General features: G+C 37.3%; 1 protein-coding gene and 1 long non-coding RNA gene across 4 annotated transcripts in view; both read left to right on the top strand.

The window, feature by feature from the left end:
• Nucleotides 1-1,048: 1,048 nt before the first annotated feature.
• LOC137855224 (uncharacterized) lies at nucleotides 1,049-13,948 on the top strand. Its single transcript, XR_011095613.1, has 3 exons — nucleotides 1,049-1,149; nucleotides 11,180-11,234; nucleotides 12,050-13,948. It is a non-coding gene; the product is annotated as an uncharacterized lncRNA (long non-coding RNA).
• Nucleotides 13,949-24,190: 10,242 nt separating this feature from the next.
• GABRA2 (gamma-aminobutyric acid type A receptor subunit alpha2) overlaps nucleotides 24,191-27,270 on the top strand; it is a 61,950-nt gene continuing 58,870 nt past the window's right edge. Inside the window, exons 1-2 of one of the 3 annotated variants that reach the window (XM_068680253.1) lie at nucleotides 24,191-24,298; nucleotides 25,050-25,138. In XM_068680253.1, the coding sequence (XP_068536354.1) occupies nucleotides 25,068-25,138 (71 nt within the window). In that variant the 5' untranslated portion in view covers nucleotides 24,191-24,298; nucleotides 25,050-25,067. Of the gene's footprint in view, nucleotides 24,299-24,340; nucleotides 24,517-24,645; nucleotides 25,139-27,270 lie in introns of those variants that run through there. The other 2 variants (XM_068680252.1, XM_068680255.1) reach the window with 2 other exon arrangements.

The raw sequence follows: 27,270 nt of genomic DNA, 5'->3' as shown, positions 1-27,270 counted from the left end.
CTTAAAAAAAAAAAAAAAAAAGAAAAGAAAATGAGGCTTTTTCAATTCATGCCAACTCTCTTGTCTCACCCTCAATACATAAGCAAACAAATATACTTCTCTCTCACTATTTCTGAAAACAAAAGAATTTGTTACTCTTTCTACTTTGTGAAATCAACCTAAATTGCCATGGCACTGAAAGTCATGAAAGAAAACTACATACTTATAAGATATCTTTTTAGATATCTTTCTATGGGACTTCAGGATGTGATATCCACCATGTTATACAGAACTCCAAGACACAGACATGCACAAAATAAGTGTTTGTTTGTTTGTTTGTTTGTGCTTTTCTCTTACATAACTCTGTTCTGCCAGTTTTGACGATGTCGATCCAGAACAGAAATCCATAACCTCAGGAGTCCTTGCCCTGTCCCTGCTATCCAATTGCAATTTAGTTTGGGGCTTGTTAAAATTACAGCCTTTTTCCACTCTTGTTGGGCCTTCTGTAAGCTGACCTGGAGACTATTTCTTACCAAGTCGTCTCTCTGGGGTGTCTTAAGGATTAATTACTGTAAATGCGGTTCCTGGAACACATAAAGTTCTCTGTAAGTATCCATTATTAAATGTTATATCCCTTCAAGTACTTTTTCACATTACTTTTCCTTACTTAAGTAGCCTCAGTGACATCTGTTTCTATTAATTATTTTTACTGTTTGCCACTCTTAAACACAAGCTAAATGGCTTTGGCTGTGAGAAAGCAAATTTGGCAGACATCTGCTTTCTTCTGTATTTAAAGTATACATAGTACAGAGTTTTTCAGTTACTTTACTCACTTAATTTGTCTTTGTCAACAATTTAATATATATATATATATATTTAATCATGTGGTTTTCTGACTTATTTTTCCCATTTGGTGAAGTACTTAAGAATATTGGAATTAAAACCAAAACAAACCAGTACCAATAACAGAGGAATAAAGCAGAGAATCAAGAAGCATCATAAACCTTTGCAACTTGAAGAAGTCTCATAATGCAACTTGAAGTCTCATAATTTTCATAACAGTCTGAAACAATGTATTAAAACAGGAAACAATACATGGTGCACAATGAGAAAAGAGAAAGTGACTGAAGATTTTGGAAAAGTCTAACTTCATCTGTCATGCAAAAATAAGTATGTTTTTAAAGTAAATTTTATTAATTTTTAAGTAGTTTGGTATTCAGTTAAAAAACATCATACAAGCAAACAACAACAAAAAATGCTCAGAAGGGTGTTCTAAAGCTCATATTCCTTATCTGCCATTTATCCACTCCTTCCTTGCACTGAACTAGCCTTCTCTCTCCATGTATAGTCTTTAGCATGAAAACATAGAATTTGTCTGTTCTGCAGTCCTTTAGAGAGCTCTTTTTTTTTTTTCTCCTGATTTCCTAATAACATCTCTAGTGTATTAACAAAGGTGTCTAAACATAATTAATAAAAATAGAGTTAACAAAAGCAAGTCAACTCTTCTTCTCTCCACCATTTTTTTTTCAGTAAACAAATGTAACGACTTCCTCCATTAAGTAAATAGAATTTAAGCTACTCATTCAGTTTAATCTATGAGAACAAATAGGTAGTGAGACATAATGTAATGACCTAAATGAATTCTTCACCAACAGAGAAGTTTTTTTCCATAGTGCCACCTTAGATTTAACTTGAAAACATAAACAGCAAGTGCTCCCCAGCCAATCTCACTTGTATGAAATGTACTTGAGCCCAAAGTGGTCTTTAAAGCAGTGGCTCTTGAGTGTGTGTTCACCCTGAGAGAAATTGAATAAAAAAACTTTACTGTATGTATTTCTGGTCTCTATGCTGTGTGCATATTACTGTGCATGCAGCCTCTGCTTTGCTGTGGAGATACTCATGTGTGGAATAAGGGAAGGTTTGTACTTACATCCTTTCTCTACATTTAAAGTGTGGATACTTGCTGGATCACTAGTATGATCAATGATATGTAGCCACAAATAACAGAATTTTTGCCTAAAAGACAGACACCATGCCTGCATCACAGCTGGCTAATTAGAACATGCCAGCATTAAATTATGACTACATTTTTTTCCCAACATCTATAATTTTTGCGCCCTCCTATTTTGCCTTCCTTCTTTGCAACCAGAGAATCAGTTTTCTAGTAAATCATATGTACTTTGAATGCATTCGAATATAAAATTCTACCAGGATTATGTCTGTAGCATTAAATTGGTACAAAACCAGTAAATAAAGCCTCTGCAGTTAATATTTTTCCTCTCCCCTCCCTTTTTTCCCCTCCTCATATCCCATTCTTCTCTGCCTCATATTCATGGATGTAGATCATCCACCTCTTCCTCTCCCTCCCATCACCCTCAGCCCAGTGGCCACGCTCTGATCTACAGATCATTTTAGTGCATTTGTCTTTACTGCCACAAGTTGGGACCTAGAGGTCTGTGAAAGAAACTGCAGTGGGTCCTGGCTCTTTCACCCTGCAGCCTCAAGCCCTAGCACAGCACTTAGATGATGCTTCCTATAGTTGTGGCTGTGTACTCTTCTCCTGATGGTTTCCTTTGTTTTGTTTTCTCTTATGCTTAATGTTGAAGCATTAATGGTGTCAGGTTACCTCTAAGTTTAAGAGTTGTGTATTTACTTAAAGTAAGTAAATACATAAATAAGTGCCGTAATGTATTTAGTTAATTACTTAGCACATTCATGTCTGGACCAAGAAAGGATTCATCATTGTTCCCAAAAACGTTCCTTAGCTGGGAGGCACAAGCATTTCTACTGACTCCATGTACTTATTTGTAGACTTGAATCTGAGTAACTTGTTGAATTGGAACCTACCACAAAGGTAGGAAAAGGAAAAACAAAATAAAAAATATTTGCTCTAAAGGAACGGATAAGCAATAAATATTTTAATTTCAGAAAAAAATATGCAGTCCTCTTCCACTCTGCTGGAAAAAGCCCCAAAGTATTAAGCTTGCCTACTACAAAAGTAATATTAAGAGCTTAATACTTTTAAATTTAAAATCTATCTTTGACTTATCTTAGTTCATAGCCCTGGAGCTGTAATGAATTTTTGAATGCTCTTATCTGGCCTCTGATATGTCCTTGACAAGGACACATATACTAATGAAATTCAAATCTTTTTTTAAGGAGAACTTTTATCCTGGGAATCCTTAAATGAGAATTTTGTATGGGCATTTAAACTATTCTATACTCATGCATCAACTTGTTAATGTGCCAGATCTGACAAAATAGTGAGCACATGAAGCTGCACAGAAACTGAAACTATGGGTGTTTGCTATAACAGGAATCACAACCCACATTTTTCTCTTAAATAGTGATACGCAATTATGCAGCCAATTTTCTAAAGCAGACATAAAACCTCTCCACCCAAAATATAACAGAAAGTAATCAGATGTTTTCAACAGTCTTCCCAATGCTCCATTTGCTGCATAACACCATTATGCACAGCACCTGCATTCCCTCCCTTTTCTCCACTCCAGAGTGTCCCTTACAGAGGCAAGGACAGCCATCATCTGGCTCCCAGCAGTAAAGAACACATTGCAGATGGAAGCCAGCAAGTTACCAAGGCCAATTGATACTGACCTGGGTGAGAATAGCCATGGTGTCTCATTTACTACATGCTAAAATGGCTGTGCCAAGAAAGCACTAATTACAGATGTGCACAATGGAAATAATCCCAGTGTCTGTGATGCTTTTTGGAAATCTTATACTTTTCCTTGTTCTGACCCTTCTCCTTCTGCCTAACCCACACCCCTAATGACTGACACAAGACCCTGAAATTAATCTTTGAAGATAATCCCTTATTATTCCATGAAAGCTTTAAAATTGCCTTGTCTACGCAATTTTTCTGCTCTCAGATCACCTTGTTTGAGAGTGGATGTGGTTCTTTTGTGATAGGCTACTGCTAAGCCTAAGAGCATGCACTTCATAGTTCTTTGACAAAATGTTAAGGTAGAGGTTTAGTGGCAATTCTGGGATCCCTGGTTAAATTAGTATTTCCAGTAGGAATCTCTACACATTCCACATACGTTCATATATACCATCAGAGACGAAAGATATAAGATAAAGATTTTAGATTCATAAATTAGAATTATTGTTACATTATTTTTGAGTTTGCAGTTTAAGCCTGTGCCAGTTAAATAGCAGTATTCAAATTTATTAAAGTGTACGTTTAGATGTAGAGCTTAGGGATATGGTTTAGTGGGGACTGTTAGCGTTAGGTCAGAGGTTGGACTCGATGATCTTGAGGTCTCTTCCAACCTAGAAATTCTGTGTGTGTGTGTGTGTGTATGCCACTGATTGTGAAGGGCTACTGTTAAAGGGTGGTCTGTTCTCTGTACTTGTAATGGCATCTGGAACCAGCTGAATTTGTTCCAGACCTGTCATTTCTAAGAAAAGGAACTCTGGAAAGGATTGCCAGAGTAGGCTGATGAAAGGAAAGACAAGTGTATTAAAAGAGGAATTTAACTGACTGCAGAAAGTCATGTTTTTAGAACAGAAGGTAGTTTAAGATCAGGAGAAAACCCTTTAAAGTACTTCATGCATTAACCACAGAAAAGTTGGGGTTATAAATGATGACATATCAAGACTCTGCCTAATGGGCTATTTTTGATTTTATTTTTTTTTAAGCTTTATAAATTTTGTTATTATAAACTTACTTTCCTTTCGACCTTTGTGACTTACTCATCCTAATAGTTCATTAAATGATGACAATGTTTATATGTCACCCTTACAGGCACTGAGCTACTGTGTAAAAAAGCCAGGGTTTCCTGGCTTTTTCTCAAGAGAACAATTAATTAAAAAAGCCAAATAGAAAAGATATGGTAAGAGCACCTAACAGTATATTTCTTCTGATATCAGCACAAGATAAATTATGACTGTGAAACTTGGGTTTGCATCCCAAGTAACTACCTTCGAGCAATATTAAGTCAGTCTCTGAACATCTCCCTCTGGGGCAGTGATGACTGGTCCTAGATACTTCTTTGATCAGCTTGATAACCTTAACAAGCCCAGTTAACTCAATGACTGATATTAACAAAGAGCTGTAGACAGATTACAAGTGATTGCCCATTAGGCTAAAAATTTCTGAAACCTAGAAAAACACCAGGTGCCTGATGCTTTTTAATAACTAATAAATGGAGTGTGGACTGTGGTGGTCAGGTTATGGTGCAACTAGTTACTAAGTCTGAAAAAAGTGTATGTCATGGTAGCTTTGGGGTACACATTCCCTTTTGTTTTTTTGTTTTTGGATATGCTGCATCTTCCCTTTTGGCAATAGATAAAAGAAACACTAATAACTTTTTTTTTTTTTTTTTTTTTTTTTTTACCTGGTAGCTGTGAAAGAATGGATTCACTATCTCTATCGCCTTGGACTCCATTCACAAAAGAGTTCCCTTAGCCTAATAAATTCTACATAGGATAAACAAAGCCAGCAATGTACACATTCAGATTATGAATGAATCCTGTTCCTGCAAGGTATGGAGTCCTTTCTCCAAGCTTCCAGAAGCAGATGAATCATGGAAATATAGGATCTTTCTAGCTGAGACTCTGTCCTGATAGCAGGTTCTTACTTATCGTTTGCAAGAGAAAGTTCATTGTGGCTAGCAATCAGTTAATGAGAAACAGATTCTCCAGACAAAAAGTAAAAAAAAAAATATGGCTTGGTAGGTATGTTCCTTTTTAGACAACAGTTTGTGAACACATAATTAAACATTTATTCAACTAGGGCTTGATTTATGGTAGACCATCTCAGGGATATATAATCAAGTTCCAGTCTTGCCTATTTAATTGATCAATGGGAAAGTAACTTGCTGGAATTTAATAAAACTGAAAGCATCAAAGGTTTTCAGAGTGTTGTTATTTGTCTTGGGAGACTGATCATAAAATATGCAAGGAGACTGTCATTACTTGCTGGTTCCATAGGTACAAGCTGCCTTTTATGCTTGTCTGTCTAATATATATATATATTTTTTTTCATAGCATATCTGAAGGCCAAGTCTTGCTTTCTCTTTCAGCATAGAGGCTTAACACTGTCAGGCCTGAAGTTACATGCTGTGAGCACTCAAGCTGCTTTAGCGTATTTTTTTTCTTCCCCTAGGATCCCCATCACCTTTATCCTTCCCCTAGGAAAATATGCATCTCCTTGCTCTGTCTCTGATAATCTATTATTGTTATTTGTTCTTGGAATCCCAATATCCACTGCTTCCCATATCCATTATTCATAGTATTTTTTTAATGAAAAAAAAAAATGGCAAAGAGAAAAATCATTACTGCTCTTATCTCTTAAGAGTTAAAAGTTAACTTAAATCATTTGTGCAAGCATTTAATTCTTTGTATATGTAAGGCTGACTAATGAAGAAGCCATTCAGCCAAAGGAAGCCTCAGAGTAGAAAACATAGATCCTTTGTTGTCACAAAACTCATTTTGTCTCTTAAGTGAACATAGTGCAGTATCATTAGGTCATTACTGAGAAGTGTGGCTGTAAGTTGTTCAGTGACAGAGAAGGAATGTAAATATTGCATCTAGAGAGAAGTAGCTGAATGTAAAGAGAAATAAATTTGTCACTGTCATTGACTTTTGAAAGTTATTTGGTGCTGAGTTTTTTGTTTTTTGTTTTTTGTTTTTTGTTTTTTTCCTCAGTAAATTTCTTCTTTAGAATAGAGTTCACTGTTAAAAAAAGACATGGTGGTAGAGGACTGCCCCCATGTCAACAGCTCTCTCAGATTAGAAGGGACTTCGTGCTTTACAGATCTTGGTGGCGATGATAACCTGCAATATACATGTATGCTAAGTCTCAATGGGAAATTAGAAGCAGCATCTGTGGTGAGAGGTGATAGAAGTGAAAAGGTATGACTAGGGAAATGCAAGAGCACGATTTCCAAATGAACTTAAATACTTTTTTAGGGAAAGATCCAAACAAGAGTGACAACATCTCCACCATGACAGTAGGGAGGATTAGCATTGCCCAAAAGCTATTTGTTTTGGTATTATAGAGATATGGGAATAATAGCTGCATGGCAAGCTGCACAGACAGCAATTAGTGCTGAAGGACAAAAATATATCCAAGAAAGGTGGTTGGAATCCAATCTTACCTTAAAAACTGTTCTTCATCTAACCAGCTTAATCGATTCAATTATTTATAGTGCTTTGACCTGCTGAGAGTCTCAGCCCATAGATGTGGTTTACTCTCAATGTATACAGAAAGAAATGTTCCAAAAGGATAAGCAAAAGTTTCAGACTACAGGTTTTTAGCTACTTATGCACTTATGGATTCTTCACTGGAAGCAGGGAGTGGGTATTTGTTGGGATCCTACTTGGTATGAGATTCAGGATGAGCCTGGATATACATTGTAACCTGGAAAGTAGAAATCACTCCAGTTTCAAATTGACTCATGTGTTTGAGTCTATTTATTAAACACGTTTTCCTTTTTGGGGTCCAGCACAGGCTCCTTATGATGGGGTCCTGATCAACAGTGATTTTTTTCAGGGATCTGAGCCCACAGAAATTAGGGTACAACTGCTATAGCTAGTTTAGTGCTTGGGACAGGTTCACTGCAAGTCAGATGAATGATATAGTACTAGCATGAGGACAATGGTGGAGTACCTGTTTGCACATAGGGGAGAGATTTCCTTAGCTGAAATATGAAACTGTGTCTTAATTGCTTATACACATATATCTATACAAAACTACTAACAGGCTTTAAGGAAACAGCTGTATCAGTAGAAGTGACCATTAGATGGACTTAATTTCTGTCTCTCTCTCTCTTTTTTTTTTTTTTTTCCTAGTCATTTCCCATTTGCTATTTTCTTCCTTTTCTTCCCTGTGGCTGACACATTTCTTAGTGGTATGACTGAATCATTACTTGTGTCCTAAACCAGGTCTAGGGAAAAAGAGGGCAGTCCTGTGTCAATCCCAGCAGATGAGGTTGTAGCAGAAAGGCAAGCATTTGAAGGCTGTGACTTTAGTCACAGTCTTGCAGGGGATGGTACCAAAGTAGCCTGATTTTATTGGAGTCAGAACTGAATAAGCCTTGGAGAAATGTTCTGGCACCCCTGAGTACTAGTTACCTCTGTGTTTGACAATCAATCCTACGGCAGTTAGATAAATAATGAGGACATGACCCCAAGGAAACTACAAACATCTGAGTTCTCATGAGTCTTTGGACATGCAGTTCGTTGAGATAAAAGCACCTCTAAAAAGTAGAAGTGATAAAAACTTTGAAACAGTATTAGAGTTAGTATACTGTCTCTTGCTCTTTTTGTTAAAACACCTGGGTAGGTTTGCATGAAAAAGCTGACTTTAATTGAGGCATAGCAGAAGGCAGTGTTCCTCTGATGTTACTTTAATTACAGCAAAAGGAAAAGTAGCAATAACAGAAAGTACTTGAGTAGTAATTTTAGCAGGTGCATGAGGAGTAATATGAAATTTCTTTCTTGCTTATCATTGTCAACAGGGGGAAAATTCTTCCTTCAGCCCTTTGCAGTGAATCACCAGATTATCACAAATCAGTCCCTAAGTGCTATTTTGATAGCATGAATTTGGGAGACCAGCAATTTTCTGATGCACTTTCTCTTCTCTTAAAAATGGTCTTTTTCAATGGATAATTGGAGAAATGAACTTCCTACATTCCCATGGTACCACCATTGACATATTAGTTTTGGGGAGCAATATCTCCTCATGTACACAATGAAGTAATGTTCAACCACTAATGTCATCATGAAGGCTATAATGCTAGCCATACTAATTCCTGTGCAACAGTGGAAGGGAAACAAGAAACTTGAGATGAATTGAGAGGTCAGAAATGTTAATTAATTGTCCATGTTAAAGGTTGTTCATCTAGAATGGATAGAGATTGTAGATGATTGAGAGATGTATGAAAGAAACTATCTCTTCAAAAGTCATTTGCTTATTGTTTTTCATTAAGATGCGAAAACATATGTCCTTGATGAGAGGGAGCACAGCATGGTCACCAGAGCTGAGCATTAAATAATGAAGGCATGTTCAAGGTTCATACCAGTAGCTAAGTACAATTTAGTCTCAAAATGTGGTGGCTTTTCTGATTCTTTCAAGAATGGAAATTAAAATTTCAAAGGATAGAAGTAATTTTGTTTTTCAAACTCTAGTAGTAAAACAAGCAACCAAAACCAAGCCAAACCAAAAAACATCCCCAAAATATTCTCACATGAGAAAAAGAAAAGCTTTTCTCGCAGAGTATCCTGGCAAAACATACAGGGTGGAAACTATTAGAGCCATAGACTTATACTTCTGCATAGTATTTCCTATGTCAGAGCTGTCTAATAACTCTTTGAAGAAGCAATGTTATGAAGTAGAGACTTTTTTTTTTTTTTTTTTTTTAAGGCTTTGAAAAAGGTTTTGTTTCTTTCTTTCATTCTGAGGTAAAAGAGTTTCTCTGAAGGCAAGAAATGATTGCTAATGTCAATAATTCCTATGTTCCCACTTTTTTTTTTTTTTTTGGAATTGAAGCTAATATCATACTTTACAGAAAAAGTAGTGACTTCTGAGTAGGACGAGGACAGTGAGTGAGCTATTGAGATATTTCATAGAGCAACTGATATTGCAGAAAAAATACAAACTCCTGCTCATTCAGATGAATTCCCCTTCCTCCCTTGTTTTGGTACCCAAACATTTAATGACTCAGCTGTAGGTATTTTGACTTGTCAATCAAAAATATTAAAATTAATTTATTGGAAATTTTCATTTAAATCTCTCGAATACTGGGCAAAATAACCCACACTACACTTTTATAACATGGTATAGTGTTAAATTTTACCCGTAACTCAGTTTTCTCTAACCTGTATAATTAGTTTGGTCTTTGCACAAAAAGTAGTGATTCATTTGTTCATTGATACTTGTGTGATGGAAATAAATATTACATACCAGGGCTGAAATATGCAGTCCATACCACAAAAGCTCACTGGCAAGGATACCCATTAGATGGAATAGCTGTCATCCCTCTTGAAATCAAAGAGATAAAAGATTCCTGCTGGGCCATGATGGCTGAATTTACTAAATTACTTTTTATTCTACTTAAACGAATGACCTTTAAACAGTAAGAAAGGCCCCAAACTAATGCACTTTACTGATGTACATGATCTGAAAGAGAACCTGATATATTCGTGTCTTTGACTTCATAAAATTTCAGACTTGTTTTAACTCTATTTGTCTAAGTTTGTTTAAGCCTTTATATGTGTTAAAAAATGATTGAAAAAAAATCTTATTTCTTTTTCCCTCACCTTAAAAATTCTATATCACGAATGAACCATAAAAAAACTTAGAGGTTAATAAGAGAATCATAACTATATAAGGTCAGAGCAATAAGAGCACAGCAAATGCTTAGTTTGTCTCTTCTCATGCTGATTTTAAAGACCGGTTATTTAACACACCCATTCAACGTTATTAGGCATATTAAAACTTTACATAAAATCATAGGCACAGCAGCTTAACTTAATGTATTAAATTAACAAGGGATTAAATCTGTTTGAAATGGCTGGAGAGACATTTGCTTTATATTCTGAAATGAATTTTTATGTAAGTCCTACATGGGAATGAGGAGTTGGGTTAATGGCTCTTTTAAGTACAATAGTGAACTACTTTTAAAATCTAGTGCTTACATTGCAATCACCTCCGCATAGCACAGCTTGTATTCTCATGCAACACTCTCCTGTGTCATGTTGCATAAGACACTGGATTTTGCACTTTTTCTCCAAAAATGTTTTGTGACTTGGGTATTACAGTTTTTTTGGTAATAGATAGGGAATAATATTTTTCTGCAGCACAAGAAATTCAGACATGAAGGCTTTATTTTATAGTATACATATATATTAATTTGAAGTGATACATTGATGGAAAAGATTTGCAGCAATGGGGAATGGAGTCCATCATCTGTAGGGAGAAGCTTGAAGGTTAAGTCTAGTTAAACATTTACTGGAAACATTTCATGTACATAGTAACCTAACTTTTCTCTATTATTATTATTTATTAAGCAATTTCTTCAGGAATATGAGTGAGAATTACAGAGAATACTTTTTTTTTTCTTTTCTCCAGATCACATTTTTTTGAGATAACCTGTACAAGTTTTTCCAGGTTGACTCCCCAGCTTGTCTTAATCTCAATATTCAGGAATTTTCTCATGCTCTCTATCCCCAGGTGGTCGTTCCTTCTGCTTCTACATAACAGCATGGGATCCTATAGTTGGAATGAGGTTTGTCTTCTTTTTATATGGTGATAGACAAATTTCTCTGGCACCACAAGTAAAAAGCTTGGTAACTGGTGTGCCATCATGGGAGGGGTGAATCAGAATGTCTGGCAGATCTGGTCAGCGGGAAAGATTCAAGTGCCAAGTGCACATGCAGAGGGGGAATTTGTTCTTCAGAACATAATTATCTTGCCCTAAAGAAAGTGAAACAGATTAACTTGATTTTTTGACTTTGTTATGTCTTCCTTTTCCTGACAAGAATAACGAGATTCTAGATTACTGAAGGAAGATATTCTGTTTATGGATTTCATTTTAAAATGAATCACCACTGACAAAGATCTGATGATGAAATACACAGTTCTGTTCAATTAATGTAGCCCAGTTCTCACCAATTTCATGTTGTTTAAGTGGGAATTCCACCCCTGTCTGATTCTGTGTGATTCTGTGATTCTGCCTCCAGGCAGACCTGTGAAATCAATCAATGCAATTAGAGCTACAGGACACATTCACTGGTTGGTTACAATCAAAATAAGGCTTGCATATTATGATGGTTTTTAATTTGTAAAATCTATGGATGCCTAACTGTCTGAGAAATGGAACCATGAAGTGTATTTTTTTTAGTAGGTTTAAATTCATCTTGTATCTCCACTGGGAGCTTTTAGAGGTCTGCAAATTGAAAAAGATTGAAACCAAACTGCACTAGCTTATACAAAAGGAATGACAGAAGGATGATAAAAGGATATATTTCAAAGCTGTACTTGTAAAATCTGGCCCTTTATTTGGAACACAAAATTATACAGATGATCATTGTGTTTTCACAGGTATCAGAAGATCTAGTGGTTCGGTGTGCTTTTGTTAAATGGCAAGTTTTTAGAGAGGACCAAAGGCCTGCCTGGAGGGTTTCAGAGGTAGAGGGAAGGAAAACTGGCAACTGTCTGGCAACTGGTGTCAGCCTACCTACAAATAACCTGCTTACTGCTGAGATTCAACTGTATGGTAATTGCAGCATAACCAATTCATTCAAGTCTTGGAGAAGTGCTTTTGTCATTTTTAATCTAAACAAATCCCTTCAACTGTTAGGGGAAAATGCAGTATTGGTTTGGGGTGTGTATTTTTTGAAAATGTGTGCATTTTTCTGATTCTCCAGGTAGATTGCTTAACCTCTGCAGTTCAGTAACAAAAGCAAACCTTTTTAACTGGCAGCAGCACTGCCCTGGAGGCGCATCTTCTGCAGAACTAACACAGCTTCTGCCGGGCAGAACAGGACTCGCTCAGGCTTCAGCAGTCCCTCTTCTGGTGAGTGTGTGAACAGCTATTTCACGAGCTCAGGTAGACATTCCTTTACTTTTATCCCGATACTCTTTGTTGGATTGATTGATTTCTGCTGCAATGCATGCATTCTATCTCCAAGCTTTATGAGCACCCTAAAAAATTTATCTCTGCATTTTCTTCTTTAAAAGAAGGGTGTTGTGCTTTATAAAATCACAGAAGAATGTTTTGCACAAACTTTTCTGATTTCTAGTACTTAATTCTGGGTGAGGAACTGGAAGTGAGTTGATAGTGGTTGCAGGCTACTCCATTTACTAAATCCCATACAAATATATCCTGGTTTCAGTTAGGACAGAGTTAATTTTCTTCCTAGTAGCTGGTAGAATGCTATGTTTTGGCTTAGGATGAGAAGAGTGCTGATAACACAGCCCAAAGTCATTGCAACCTTTTTTGTTCTCTCTATTTAGTCTTATCACTAGGTATTTTAACTAATAAAGATTGAAAAAGAAGGCTCTAGAGTTAATATAGAGGAATATATTTCCTTGTAAGAAAGGAGGAGAAGGAAGATTCCTGAACATTGAGAATGGCTTTGTCAGATGATCACACTGTAGAAACATGTGAATGTTAAATCTAGTTTTAATATAGCAAAACAGAAGTACCCAATACACCTAGTAAGCAAACTTTTTTCAGTAAATACTTCTGTCCTTCTTCCATCTCTGTACAATGGATGTATCTGTACTATAAAGCATTTGTGTTCTACATTTTCTTGTTTCAGTGACATACAGTTCTATGTCCAGGTATCTCTGAACCTCTGGTTTCTACTTTTAGCCTTAGATATCAAAGTTCCTAATTGAATTTGTGAGATAATTTTCTTTCCTTATTATGGTCTTCTATTAACCTTTCTCATTTCTCTGAGATTTATTATCTATCCTTTGCTTGCCAGTGGTTGGAATACGTTTGCCTTGAAAGGTCTGGTACAGTAAGAGGGGTATGAATTCTACTCACATTAATTCTTCAATGACTTTACTAACCTTTTTCATTCATTTTTTACTTTCCTGATCCTTTTTAAGATGGAGATTAATTATGCATATCAGCTTTATCAAAATCAAGCCTAATCAGTCACAGTTTTGTAGTGTATATAGATGATACACATAACAAAAACAAACAAACAAACAAACAACAACAACAACAACAAAAAAAGCCTCACTCTCTGTGAGGGAGAAAGAAAAAATAAGAGTAACATTGTAGTGATGTAGTAAGTATAGTTTTACTGTACAGTAAAACTGTAATAAGATGTTATATTATTGAAATATTATGCTGAAAATATACTCTGTCATTTTCACAAAAACGCTCTCCTATTTGGGAGAAAATCTCCACACTTGTTCTTGACCCGTACATGCATTTTCATAAAACTGGAGAAACCCAAGTTACTTCTGATTTATGTAAGCACTTAGTATACCCTTCTGAGGCACTCAGAACAAATTATATATATATATAAATATATATATATATATATAAAAGATATAAAACTGCAATCTCAATGGATCTGTATTGAACACTATAGGAAAAATCCTAAGCTTATTAAAACGGAGGAATGAGCTGTACTCTGTTTCCTATGTCCTTTGGAAGAAGGTAGTTCATCTCAACCAGCTAAAAAATCCTGAAAAAAAAAAAAGAAAAAAAAAGAAAAAAAAAGTCATTGTGCATTTAAAAACTGTAGATTAGATGAGGTAAATGTTTAGCATAATAGAGATGTTTAGCCAAGACAGAACTTTTTTTTTTTTTTTTTTTTAATCATAACCGGAAGATAGTGTGAGTTTTCATGCACACAGAGTGTGAGGTGAAATCAATATACTAATATTCTAATATATTAATATACTAATATAGAACCATCTGCCAGGACAACTCTGTCCAAGAACTGCTCTGTAGTGGTATTTAAATACTTGTGCAATATTAGTTATTATGGTTGGCAAAGACTGACACTCTTCAAAAGTGTTTGTAGACTCTTACAATAAGATGTGATCCTTAATTTTGTTCAAGGCATACTATAAAGATTATGATATCAAAATTGGCATTTTTTTTTTCTTCTACCACCAAGAAATAGTGTCCAAATGTTCAAGATGTTTATAATGTATACACTTTATTCTTTTCCTGCCAAAAGCTTTCCTAGTCAATATTCTCTTTCAGTAGAACATTCTCCTGAAGATAATGAAAGAAAGGTTTCCAATCAATATTTGCAAAGTTTGAACAAAGAATGAGAAACATGTCCAAAAATAGCAAATGCCCAAGGAAGGGAGATCTCTGTTTAAACTGCTGCTTTGCTCCCTTTTGCTTACCGGCTGTTTGTACCTCTCACAGTCTCCTGCTGCTGCTGTTTCACTTTGCTGGAAACCTTTTATTTTCTGAACTGCATGTATTCAGGACCTGTGGATACCCATTCTTGCTCTCCTGCTTTTGTTCTTCAACAGAAATATGTATTTTTGTTTTTATTTTTATTTTGGTGTTTTCTAGTGACACTTCATCATATCTCCCTTTCTCTCTTCACACCTCCTTCTTCAGTTTTCATTATAGTAGGCACAAGAAAGCAAGTCCTGTCTTTCTTTTGCAATACCAGTAACCTTGCCATTTCAGTGTCTCTTTTGGACATATTCAAAATTTTCCTTCTTCCTTCCCAAACAGCAGTTTAAAAACTGATCATTATTATTCCTGATAGGGTCACACATGAATCTTACACAAAGGTACTGAAGTATTCTTTCTTCCAAAAAAAAAACTTCCTGGTGTGCCTTAGGATCACATTTGGTTTTCAATGCCACCTTACATCAGTGATGCAAAACCATTTTTCTTCTCTATTTCTGATTAATGAATAATTAATTTAGCAACAAGAAGATATTTACAAATGAGAGACACACTAGACTTAGGACTCTGACAGAGTGGAGCAGCAACCCGGCACACCACCTAAGAGCAACTCAGTATTGATGACTCCTGTACATGTTCCTTTGACAATCTCAACCATTCATGGCTCTGTTCATACTTCAGCAGTAGTGGTCTCTGTCTTCTGAGTAGTCTTTGAGGATCATAAGAGATCTTGCCCCTCTACAAATGCAATGAAATTTTTTTTCTTTGTCTTGCCTATCACTTTGTACACACAGATTTATTTTCACTCCCCTTGCCTTTGAAGTTTCATGCCTCCTGAAAAGAATGTAGTCATTCACAAGGTCTTAACTACTCAAGGCCATAAATGCTGCATTTTAAACTGTTACTGTTAAAGTCTTTGAACTACCTCCAACTCAACATTAATTTTCCTGGGTTACTCGCCTTGAGTTAATTAGTTCTCTGTACTGTCTGCCCACATCTTTGATTTGTTTTAGAGGTTTCCTTACTTGCACGGAAAAAGATTTCTTCTTTCTGCATGTGAGTGAAGTGAAATAATGGTCTGCAGTATTCTGCAAGATTATTAATTCAGGAAGTTGAAAATCATATTGTCATTCTCCATGGGGAAACCTATTATTATTATCACCATTAAGTACTGATTAAATATACATTGTCCTTGTATAAATATATTATGTTAATAGTCCTTCCATGATCTTATAATACTTCAGGATAATTCCAAAACCAATACATGTAGAAAATCCCATTTTTAAAATTGATAATGTACTAATTTTCCTCTACATATACTGCCAGATAACAGGTATAAGAGAGAGATTGTGGAGCAAAGGCCAAACTTTGGTCTTGCAGTATGTTTCATAAAAACAGTATGGACATCAAACATTTTTTTGTGGGAGGGATTCATCTTGATACAACCAATATAGTATAATCTACAGAAAAATCTGAATTAATAGTACTAAAACTAAGGTTAGCTGATGCTACCTCCTGTCTTATATTCATCCTGACATCTCAAAAGCCATTTTATTGAACAATTTTTGTAGCTCATACTGCTAAAGTCTACATTGTTAGCAGAGCCTGAGCTACTTCAAAACTTTCTCACATGTCTTGGTACCTCCCAAAGAATTACAAGACAGGTATGGTTTTATTCAGGCATAACTTATTCAAATACGGTTCAGGTATTTGGGTGGAATAATGTGATAGTCCCTGCCATTCTTATGTGAAACATATCCAGAGGACTCACATTCAAATCAATCTCTGGAATGATTAGAGTCTTGGAAAGAATAATGAGCCTTGTGGAAGTCAAGAGGATTGATTTTGCTGTGATGATTGAGATTTTAACACTACAGCTTGGTTTGCTGGATGACTGGAATGCAGTGATACAAACAACTTGAGGAGATGTAGTAACAATGTGCAATTAAGATTAACATTTTAAAAAGAGACAGAAGTGTTGTGCATTTTTATGAGAGTTGAAGTGCAAAACATATAGTCATGAAAACTGAAAGCAAGCAGAGATTCTTTAAATAATATGTGGGAATAGTATCCAGGATTAATTTATATATACTCTCTTTTTCAGCCAAATAGCATCATGTTGTGTCATTTGAGGAAAGTTACATGGCTTTACATGTACTATTCACTGCTTTTGAAACATATGTTTTCAACACTGTTGGTGTATTAGTGAAGTGCAAAATTCTTCATTGCAAGAATATTTTTTCAGTTTCTTTTCAGTGATGGAACATCAAAGATTCATTTTCCATTTAAAATAATGTACACAGAATGAAATGAAAAGTACAGAATAACATTTAACTTTGAAATATTCATTTTTCCAAACTATTTATGGTGTAACAGAGAAGCATATTGAAACCTACGATTTTTTTATTTATTTTTTTTTTCTTTAAGATGGAACAGACTGCTGGAAAACTCAGGAAGCTGAGAATAAAGTCACCCAGAAGAATGAAGGCAGTTGGGTAGGAGATATATAGTTAAAGACAAAAATATTTATGGTCTCTTTGTGCAATTTGATCCATTTGGTTTTTAGTTTTGCTAAGAAGTCTGAGGAACCCTGTGCTTAAACTTGAATTAAAGACAGACTTGCTGCTAAATATCTGTGGGTGAATTCATTCCGGACAAATATATAATTAAAATAATGCACAAATAGTCAAGGATATGAAGTTGCTGTTAAACCACTGCCTGTAACAAATGAGAAACAAACAAAAGAAGGGAGTTAGAGTGTGAAGTAAAAACATAGAGTTATGTGGCTTGACAAATTAAAAAAAAAAAAAAAAGGAAATAAAAACCAACCAACCAAACAAACAAAAAAACACAACTTTTGCCCTCTCAGTTTTTCCAGTCTCTTGCATCCTAGATGACTGCCCTCTGCCTTTGGTGTTTGTGCAAACAGATTCAAGCTTTTAGTGAGAGGCAGCACTAGGGAGGATCCTGCTCTTGCTAAAAGGTGTGTTTGAGACTTCTTCTATTCATACTTGCTTCATGATATTGAATTCAGGCTGAGCTAAAATGGAATTCAGGCTGAGCTAAATTCAGGCTGAGCTAAAACACCCCTTCATCAGAAGCAGTGCTGTATTCCTGAGCATGGGATGAGGAGCTGCTGGAACTGCCGCTGTACCACAGCATCCCTTGGGTCTTGCCAGCAAAAACAAGGGACATGCAACATGCCAGAGCAAGCCTCTGTAGTAGGATGGTGCACAGAGAAACTTGCTTTGTTGGCCACCAAAGAAGAGAGGAGAGCCTGTTGTGTTCCCAAAAACTGGTGTGCAATTTTGACCCCACCAGGGACTTGTCAGGCTGAGGTGAGGCTCTTGTCCAGCGTCTTCAGCAGTAGTGTCCATCAGTGAAACTGCAGAGCTCAGAGTCAACTAAAAAGGACATAACAAGTTCCCTCTTTTCAGACAGTCTTGATGTTTCATAAAATCTTGCCCATGGCACACTTTTTATGTGGTGGATTTGAATAGCACTGTCCAGAGTTTTTGGGTAACACAGCACTTGCTTTGTATATAGCAGCATAATATTCTGCTAGCAGCCGCTCATTTGCACTCTCCTGTCAAGCAGTTGCTACCCAGATGCTTGCAAGTACAACGCGGTGTTGACACAACCTAATTATCTGCCATGTGCAACTATTTATACATTCTCACTATGTTAGTGAGATATGAGGGCAGCTCTATTTTTCCTTAAAAATCCCTTTGCACTCACAGGCAGTATTGACTCAGTGTTGTAGAAATGAATATTAAAATGTAGCCTAGTTTTCTCCCCATTTAGAGCATGGAAGGCTACTGCAGACTTGCATGTGAAAGAGAAGGCATGCTTTGGGTTCCCTTAGGGAGTCATCTCTGTTTCATTGGTGATTCATTTCTTGAAAGGAGAGGAAGGAAGATATAGCCTGCTAACACCGAATGCCATCTTTTTATCTTGTTATTTATTTATTTATTTCAGCCCAGGGCACTCTCAAAGCATGTAACTACTGGAATATGGTTGGACTGAGGGATGCTGAAATCTGCTTTTTTGGGGGGTTGTGATTGGCACTCACTTGCATTGAAACATGGGAGGGTGGGGGATGGCAGGGGTAAAGGGGGATAGGATCCATACTGACAGATTGCTAGGAGCATTTTCGGTTTGTGCAGCATTGTGTACTTTAACCTCCTCCCATAGAGCTGGTTAAGAACACTCCTAACCATCTCCTCAGGAGCCACCTACCCAGCTACCTACCTGGAGTTTCCTTATCTCTGTATCTGTCGATGCAGCAAGTGACCCTCTAGAAAACTGCAGTGTGGAGAGGGTATTGAAATTGATCAGTTCGTTTATGCAAATGTCTTCACCATCATCTAATTTTCATCCTGTGTAAAGTCATCTGCAGTATGCAGAAAAGCTGAATTCTTCTTTTAAATGCATAAAAATACTATAATGGCAATTACTTAACCCAGATATGTTTATAAATAGCTCAATGTTTTTGCAAATTGTGAGCAAGCTGTCACAGGCTAGAGCTACATCCACAAGCAATTATGTGGTTTATATTTTTTTAACAAACATGGGACATAGCACAGCATTCATTTTTTCCTCTTGAATCTTACCATCTATACTCCATAGGCTAAGAAGCTACATTTTTGTTGTATGGAGCAATGTTTTTGTTGTTGAATTTAGGCAAGACACTTCATGTTAGAACTGTCTTTGGATTGTTTGTGGTTAGTGATAGACAAAGACATTCACCTGTGTTTTAGCTAACACTAGTCAAAGATAGCAGGACATTCTTTGAAGATCCAGGAGGCAGAATCATTTTTAAAATGCAGATTTTTGCCACCCAAGATAAGGTAATCTCAGTTCAAATGTTTTCCTGACTAGGAGCAGTTAGGAGCAATTATTGGGCTATTAAATGGATTCTGGCCTTTCTTTTAAGCATTACTAAGCATTACTAAAATTAGGGTGAGGGCTGAATTTTTTATCAGGACTCCAGTGTAAAGACTCTTTACCCAGAGTAAAGGTTGTGTTTTCTTGTAAAATCACTTTCAGCCTTCTGTGATATGTGAGCTCCCCATAGATGTGAAAACAAGAATTTGTAGCTGAAGAAAACTATCATTCTTTATAAAAGCAGATCTCCTCTTCCATTCACTCAGACCAAGAGTTATGAGCCAATTTTATTCATCTGAGCGTTCCTGTCCCAGTGGGTGCATGTGTTGCTTTGCCCTCTGCTGCTTGCCTTATGTTTGTCCTGTCAAGGAAGATCTACTCTAAAAAGATGATGCAGGTCTCGCTGCTCCTGATGGATGGCAAAGATTCTCTGGTCATTCCCTGTGTTGATCTCGGTGTATTTGGAGAAGACTGAAAATCCTGATAAGTGTTTTAACGTTCAAATATAGGGAATGTATAGTTCTGGAAAATAAAAAAAGAAAAAGCACTCATCAACATGTAAGATGAGAATCTGGGAAAGCTCAGATTAGTTTCCTAATCTTCTGAACTTCCCAGTGTGCTTTGGCAAGTAACTTAAAGCCAGTTACAAATAGCTGAATTAAAGATGGCAATGGCCATTTACTTCTGCTCTTCATCCAGCACCCCTAGCTGAAGATTGTGTGATAGTTAGGGCCTTTGAATAAGCACAGAAATTTTCCCCAGTCTTGGAGTTTGATAGATAAACAGAATATCCCAAAGATTAAAATTGGTTCAGGCACTTACAAGAGTGGGCACCACATAAAGCCGTAAGATTTGGCTTGCTGTCTTGCTTGTTATATGAGCATTTATTGCTGAATGGTGCATTTCAAAATGATATCACCTCTCTGAGGGGTTTGTGGAACTTTCTCGCAGAAAGTCAGTGACTGGAGGGGTGTTGGAGACCTGGGTCTTCTTTTGTTACAGATTTCTTATTTCATATTGTCAGTTCAAAGTGGCATAACACAGAGATGATCCTGGAAGAAAGGGAAAGAAGCGACACCTTTCTGCTCCAATTAGCATTAATGTAGATATGTGACGAACCAATCTAGGGACTGACTTGGTTGAAAACTAATTTCCCCCTTTGACTTTTTATTTTGTCATGATTCACATAAATAAAATTAAATAGCTTACATGTTTAAATTGTATAGCCAATTGTATCTTGATTACATATACGAATTTTAGATATGTAAAACAGTATTTCTAGTTATGAATACCATATTGATTGACAGATGTGTATTATGCCTTTTAACAGAGTAAAACATTTATAAAAAAGCATGCCTCATACTAAAATAAATAATAATAAAAAAAATCTGCTGCTATGTTACATCTAAAAAATTCTGACATATTGCTTCAATTTTCATTTATATGCATCACTTTTACTGAATCCCAATGATGATTATTATTTTTTTTTATCCTTACAGGTACGACTATACCTGACCCAGATATAAGGGTGAAGATTATTCTCAGGCAACACAAAGTATATGATGATTACCTCAATCTGCCAAAAGTGTTGTCTGGAACTAGTGTACTCCTGAACATACCCCAGATCTTCATGCTGTGTTAATCACTTATTGGCCTTACTTGATTATGTCCACAACTGAAGATGTTTACTGCCAGCTCTCTAATGGCTAAATGTGAGATAGTGTTTTTCTGTAATTTATTCTGCCCAAAGGATGGAATAACTTTGTCATTTCATTTAAATGATCCTTACAAGCAAAGAAAGCAGTCAAGTTAGTGTTTTGCAATCCAGAAAATGACTAACCTGGGCTTCACCTCCCCTGTGCTTCTATTACCTCTAAGCTGGAAGAAGTACTTACAAAATGTCACATACCTGCACTGCTATTCAATTTGTCCTCACAGGGGAAGTCTTTCTAATCTCAGAGAGGTATTGTGAAACACCATTTATCAGTATGTGCAGAGCTTTGAGATCCTTGGTGAGTGGTTAATAGAATGTAAGGTCCTATTATAAGATACTTTATAAAATCAAAATAGGGATTGAATTCTAGTCATATGTACCAACAAATGAAGCAGAAAATATATAAAGCCATTTAAGTAAAAGAGTTAACAATTTACAAATAATTAAAATTTAAAATAAATGCTGGAAATAACTCTTTACAGGCCTACAGTTTCCAGCAGAGGCATTCAAATCTTCAGTTCAGTGGCATGACTCTCTACCTCCTAGGGTGCTTGCATCAGGGCTCAGGAGAGTCTCACCAACCCAGGTGATGTGCTGGATGCTGTGTATGACTCATAGCTAACTAAAATTCAATAATGAGAAATAGCATTCAATACCACTCAGCAAATAATAAGGCAGAAAGGAAGAGAGAGTTCCCTGTTGACCGTGGATCTGAGAGGGCCCAAGTGCTCTGCTGCTAAGCAATGAGCCGTAACATATCTGGTGTTTGTGAAACCTGAGGCAGGCAAGCATGTTGCCCAACAAAACACTAAAAAAACAGCAATACCACTCTTTTATCTTCCAATGCTTTCCAGTTCATCAACCTCGTGGGTTATAAGTGTGTGGGTCTATCATAAAGATCCTTCTCTCTGGTAGTAATTATATTGCCTCTGATACCTCATGTACTGCCTCAGTAACCTGCCCCCGCACTCAGCTTCACTGCAACTTGAGATGCCCCATAGCTCTGTCCAAATTGTCTGAGAATAGGAATAAGGAGCTATTTTCAAGTTTCTAATCCTTTTAAGGCATGTGCTTTATCTGAAGTGTGACTTCAATTTATAAAACCATGGTTAAATCTCTAGGAATACCACCAGTAAATAAGTGTGATCAGAGCCTAAAACCCAGCACATATTTCTGGGGGAAGGCTTTGAGCACTAACTTGTTATAAATACATACCTTGCCCCATGTGGCTTTTGAAGAATGACAATATGCTATCATAGCAACAAGAAGCCACTGTGACTGCTTTCCTTAATAAATATGTTTTTCTATTTGTTGATGCAAATCACATACAAAAACCAGAATCCAGTTTTGTATTATGGTTAATTGAAATGACTTTTGGGAAGGAATGTCATGAATATGTGTGGGGAAAAAAGATTCTGCTTTTATTATGTAACATATTTCAAATTAATCAGAAAGGGTCTTTACTTTTGATGATGTTTTCTTTCTGCCTATTGCTATTTGTGAAGTCACCCTGTCTTAGGATAAGTAATTCAAGCTAGTTTTCTTTACTGCAAGGGTTGATGTTTCCTTCAGTATCAGCTCTTAATTCTGCAGAATCATTTACAGCCAGGTTTTTCCTCCTAAGACGTGAGGACTTACAGACAGATCCAAAGAAAGCTTGAGATTGACTACAGAGGCGATCAGATACCTGATCAGATAATGAGGAACTGCAAGCAGAGGGCATTTTCACACCAGGGGAGAGTAGACCGTGGGATCTTAGGCCCAGAGTGAGAAAGCTGCTGAATGAATGATCTTCAGATCACAGTTTTTGCATTCGTGTCCTTACCATTGTCATTTTACTGGTTATTTAATATCAAAGAAAAGCAGCGTGTTCCCTCTCTTGTCCCATTCTTGCTGCAGGTTATGAAAAAAGCTCAGAGCTGGAAGAAACAGAACAACCTGACAGCCCAAGCACTTTTCTTCCTTCTTTTGTCTCAGGCTCTGCTGTGGAGTCACTCAGCCAATAGAGGAGAAGGAAAACAGGAGGACCTCTGGTTGCAAGCAGCAACAATTAGGAAGCAAGAAACTGAGGGAAAACAGCAGAGATAGGCGAAGGAATCCCCAGGTTTTTGCAGTTGATTCTATAGATAACTGAAAAAAGTAGCAATTCTTCCTTTTGCTCCTCCCCACACACACCATGTCTGTGCACACAATTTCACATGTTCATTTGGGAACTGGTCATGATTCAGAAGCAAGCAAAAAGCCTTCACTCTAAGTGCAACAGACAGGTAGCCCAGCAATGTTAAGAAGATAAGTGAGAACTGTGTTTTCTGAAACTAATGGTTTGAAAGGAAAGGAGATAGACATTGGCTTAAAAGAAATAATGCAATGTTATTGCTGGTACTGCTTTCAAGTTAACAATGCAAAATGAGGGTACAGTAAATATCTTTGTCAAGACTGTCCTCATCCACTTGCACTAAAATTCACAGGAAGGGATCCTAGCATAGGGTCGGCTACTACCAAAGGAGGACCGCACATTACCAAGGAGGCCAGCACGACTGAAAAGACAAGACGACAGAAAGTAATGCAAAAAAAAAAAAAAAAAAAAAAAAAAAGGAAAGAAAAGAAAGAAAAAGCGAGGTTCGTTTCCTTTCGCTGTCTCGGCTGCCTGCACCCTCCGCTCACTTGCAATGACAGACTTTTCTTCTCTCCGCATCTCAATTAGGCTGTGCCAACGGGCGGGGAAGGGAATGGCGATGAGAGGGGGCCGGGGGGCGGCCACTTTCCCGCACCACACCGCAGGCCGTACCCACGGCGCGCTCAACAAGCGGCGACCGAAAGGCCGAGGAGGGCCACCCAAAGCGCTGTTTGTCGTTTATTTATTTATTTATATATTTATTTATTTATTCTGGGGGGTGGCGTTCCGTTGCGGACGCGAGGCCACCGCAGCCCCCCTGTCAGGAGCGGCCGTTTCGGCAGGGTGACTTGCATCTTCCCTGCCCCCGCGCCAGCAGCGGGGCCGGGGGGGCCCCGTTCCCTCTCTCTCCCCCGCCGAAGCCCACCCTCCCCGTCCCCTGCTCCCAGGTAGGGTCCCCGGGGATCGCCGCCGGCCGCGGGTAGCCCTATGGCCACTAACGGCCGCGGCGTGGCCACTAAACGGGGCTGCCCCCCCCGGCGGTGGGCGCTCGGCTGGGGGCGGCTCGACCGCGATCCCCTCCGTGAGCCCCGTGACACGCCGGGGCCCCCCTCCCTCGGCTGCGGTGTGCCGTAGAGAGGCGAGGAATGGTTAAACCCCGGTCTTTTTATACATGCGTCTTTTTTTTTTTTTTTTTTTTTCCTTCGTCTTGGGGCTTTCAGCTTACAGAAAAGGAAAGCATCTGATGCGTCTGCTCACATGCCACTTTTGGTCATACGTTGCTTCTTTGCACAGAGCAGGATCGCTGGGAAAGATGGAGATACAATAAGTTGCTAGTAGTGAAAAGTGCTGCAGAAATAACCCGGCGGTTTCCCTTCTCCACCGAAGTGACATATTTTTTTCCTCGGGTTAAGTTGAAACCGCTGCCTGGCGGAGCCTGACTGTAGCTGAGAGTGGGTTTGTGTTTTTCTTGCACCGTTAGGTTTTGCAAAGAGCGGCGATGAAGAGGAAGCTGGCACCCTCCAAGATGCAGTTGGTTCTTCTCGTTTTATTGGTGTGGCTACCAACAAGGTGAGGGGATGTTTAATTGTGTCATTCGGTGCAAACATGTATGTTATGATCTTCTAAGGGTAAGCTTGTGTGAGAGGTTATAGAAGCGGAGTGTATAGTAATGTAATAAAAATCTCTCTTAGCTGTTCGAATGCAGTATTACATAGTTTCCAGAGCAAATGCCGTGGGAGAAGGCAGTCCGGGGATCATATAAACGTTAACGACTTGTCCTTAAACAGTTTGTGAATTAATGCTTTATTTCATTGTGTCAAAGAACTAAATTTTAAATGCCTTATTGTAAAATCTGATTCTCAAAGATAGATTGGAGTTACCCTATCACAGTGATTCTGTACCATACAGAACAGTTAAGATGGAGAAATAGATTATTGTGGTCAAATAGCAAATCATAGTCTAAAATAATGCTGGCTTTTTTTTTTTTTTTTTTTTTTGATACGGGCATGTCTTTTTTTTGGTCTCTTTTTTGGTCAACATAACAGAATTCAGAATGATACTTAAGCTTTACACCTCTAGGTGGAGATAGCATACAACTTCACAATCTCATATAATAAAACAATAGCTTCATTTATTAATCAACTTTTTTATTTTGTTTGAAGTTCCCCATTTCTAAAGTGACAACATAAGAGAAAGTAATTTTAATCATACAATTAGTTTTGTGTTTCCTATGGACCCTAAACATCCATAAATTGTAGTTTGTAACTTTGGTTTACTTGCTTTGGTTCTCACTGCAGTAGGTCTTGTCCTAATATGGTACTGGTCATAAGCTAAATAATGCAAGTTTCAGATGATTTAAAATGCCTACATTCATCTTTGTCTATTTCCTAGTGAACAAAATATTTCCTGAAACTATATTTCCTATTTCACTTTATACCTAACAGTGGTGCAGCATTAGTTGAGTCACAGTGGGCCAGATCCTGCAAACCCTACTCAAGTGAGTAATCGCACTGACGTCAAAGAGGCTACATGCGTAATTAAGGAGTTTATGCCTGAGTAAAGTTTGCAGGATTAAACCCTAATTTGATACAATTGTATGATCTAGTTTTTTTCATGGTATCCTGACTTCAAAAAAAAACAAAACTGTTATATCTGAAAAAGAAGCTTAAAAATGGCAGATACTTAGAGCACAGAAATACATTAAAAAAAAAGAAAAAAGTGAATCATCTAGTAATTAAGAATAAACTCACATAACAGTAATATCACAAATGATATTTTGGTATTTGTTATAAGTTATCTGATTTGGGTTGATTATGTGGTTTGTGTAATGGAAAGCACAGACTGCAAAGATTTACATGTAAATACTTCCTCCATGCTGTTGAATTGGGGACCAACAAAAAGCCATGTCTTTAATCATTTTATATCTTCCTTGAAAGAAAATGTCACCTAAAGCCACTTCTGGTTTAGAGTAGGAAGAAAACATGCTCATTTTTATGCTGTGATTAGTCATTCAGAATGGCTTGATCAGTAGCTTATTTAGGGATGATAACTACTCAAAATTTCAGATCAAACATGTAGATGGCTAAAAAAGCTATAAATTATAGTGCATGTAGCAAATGATGCTTTGCTTCCTTAATACTTAATGCTCTCCTATTAAGTAGGTACTTAATGAGCTTGTGCATTTCACATGCATGGTACTTAAAATTGTCGGTACAGCAACATTTGCATGTGTAAGGGTTTGTGCAAGGCAGAATTTTCCTAGTATGCAAAACCTGTGGTTTGGGTGTCCAGGTCTGGGAGGACTGTTCTAGCCACAGCTGTGGGCAGCAGGTTCGTGCTCCAGCCCCTAGTCTATTCCGTAGTCAGTGACCCATAAATACTGGAACATCTCTTTCTTTGTCGGGAAAGTTTGAAGCAATTGATGACCTATAGATTTTTCTTGACACTACATATATGTTTTTTTCTATCTAACTTTTATAAGGCTTGTCTGCATCTAGTGGAACCTCAGATAGTGCTTTTTATAACAAAACAGCATTTTAAAAACAGGAAAGCTATCTGCAGCTATCCTGCAGCTTACTAGTCAGCGTCGTTGTTCCCACCCACCAAGTACTGACATCAGAGGACTCCCTGAGCATGATTGCTGGAGTTTTCCCTCATGTTAGTTCTTCTGGTCATGTACTTAACATGACCATTGGGTGGAG

The sequence above is a fragment of the Anas acuta genome, chromosome 4, assembly GCF_963932015.1.
Source record: "Anas acuta chromosome 4, bAnaAcu1.1, whole genome shotgun sequence".
Taxonomy (NCBI): Eukaryota; Metazoa; Chordata; class Aves; order Anseriformes; family Anatidae; genus Anas; species Anas acuta.
This window is presented reverse-complemented; position numbering and strand designations above follow the sequence as displayed.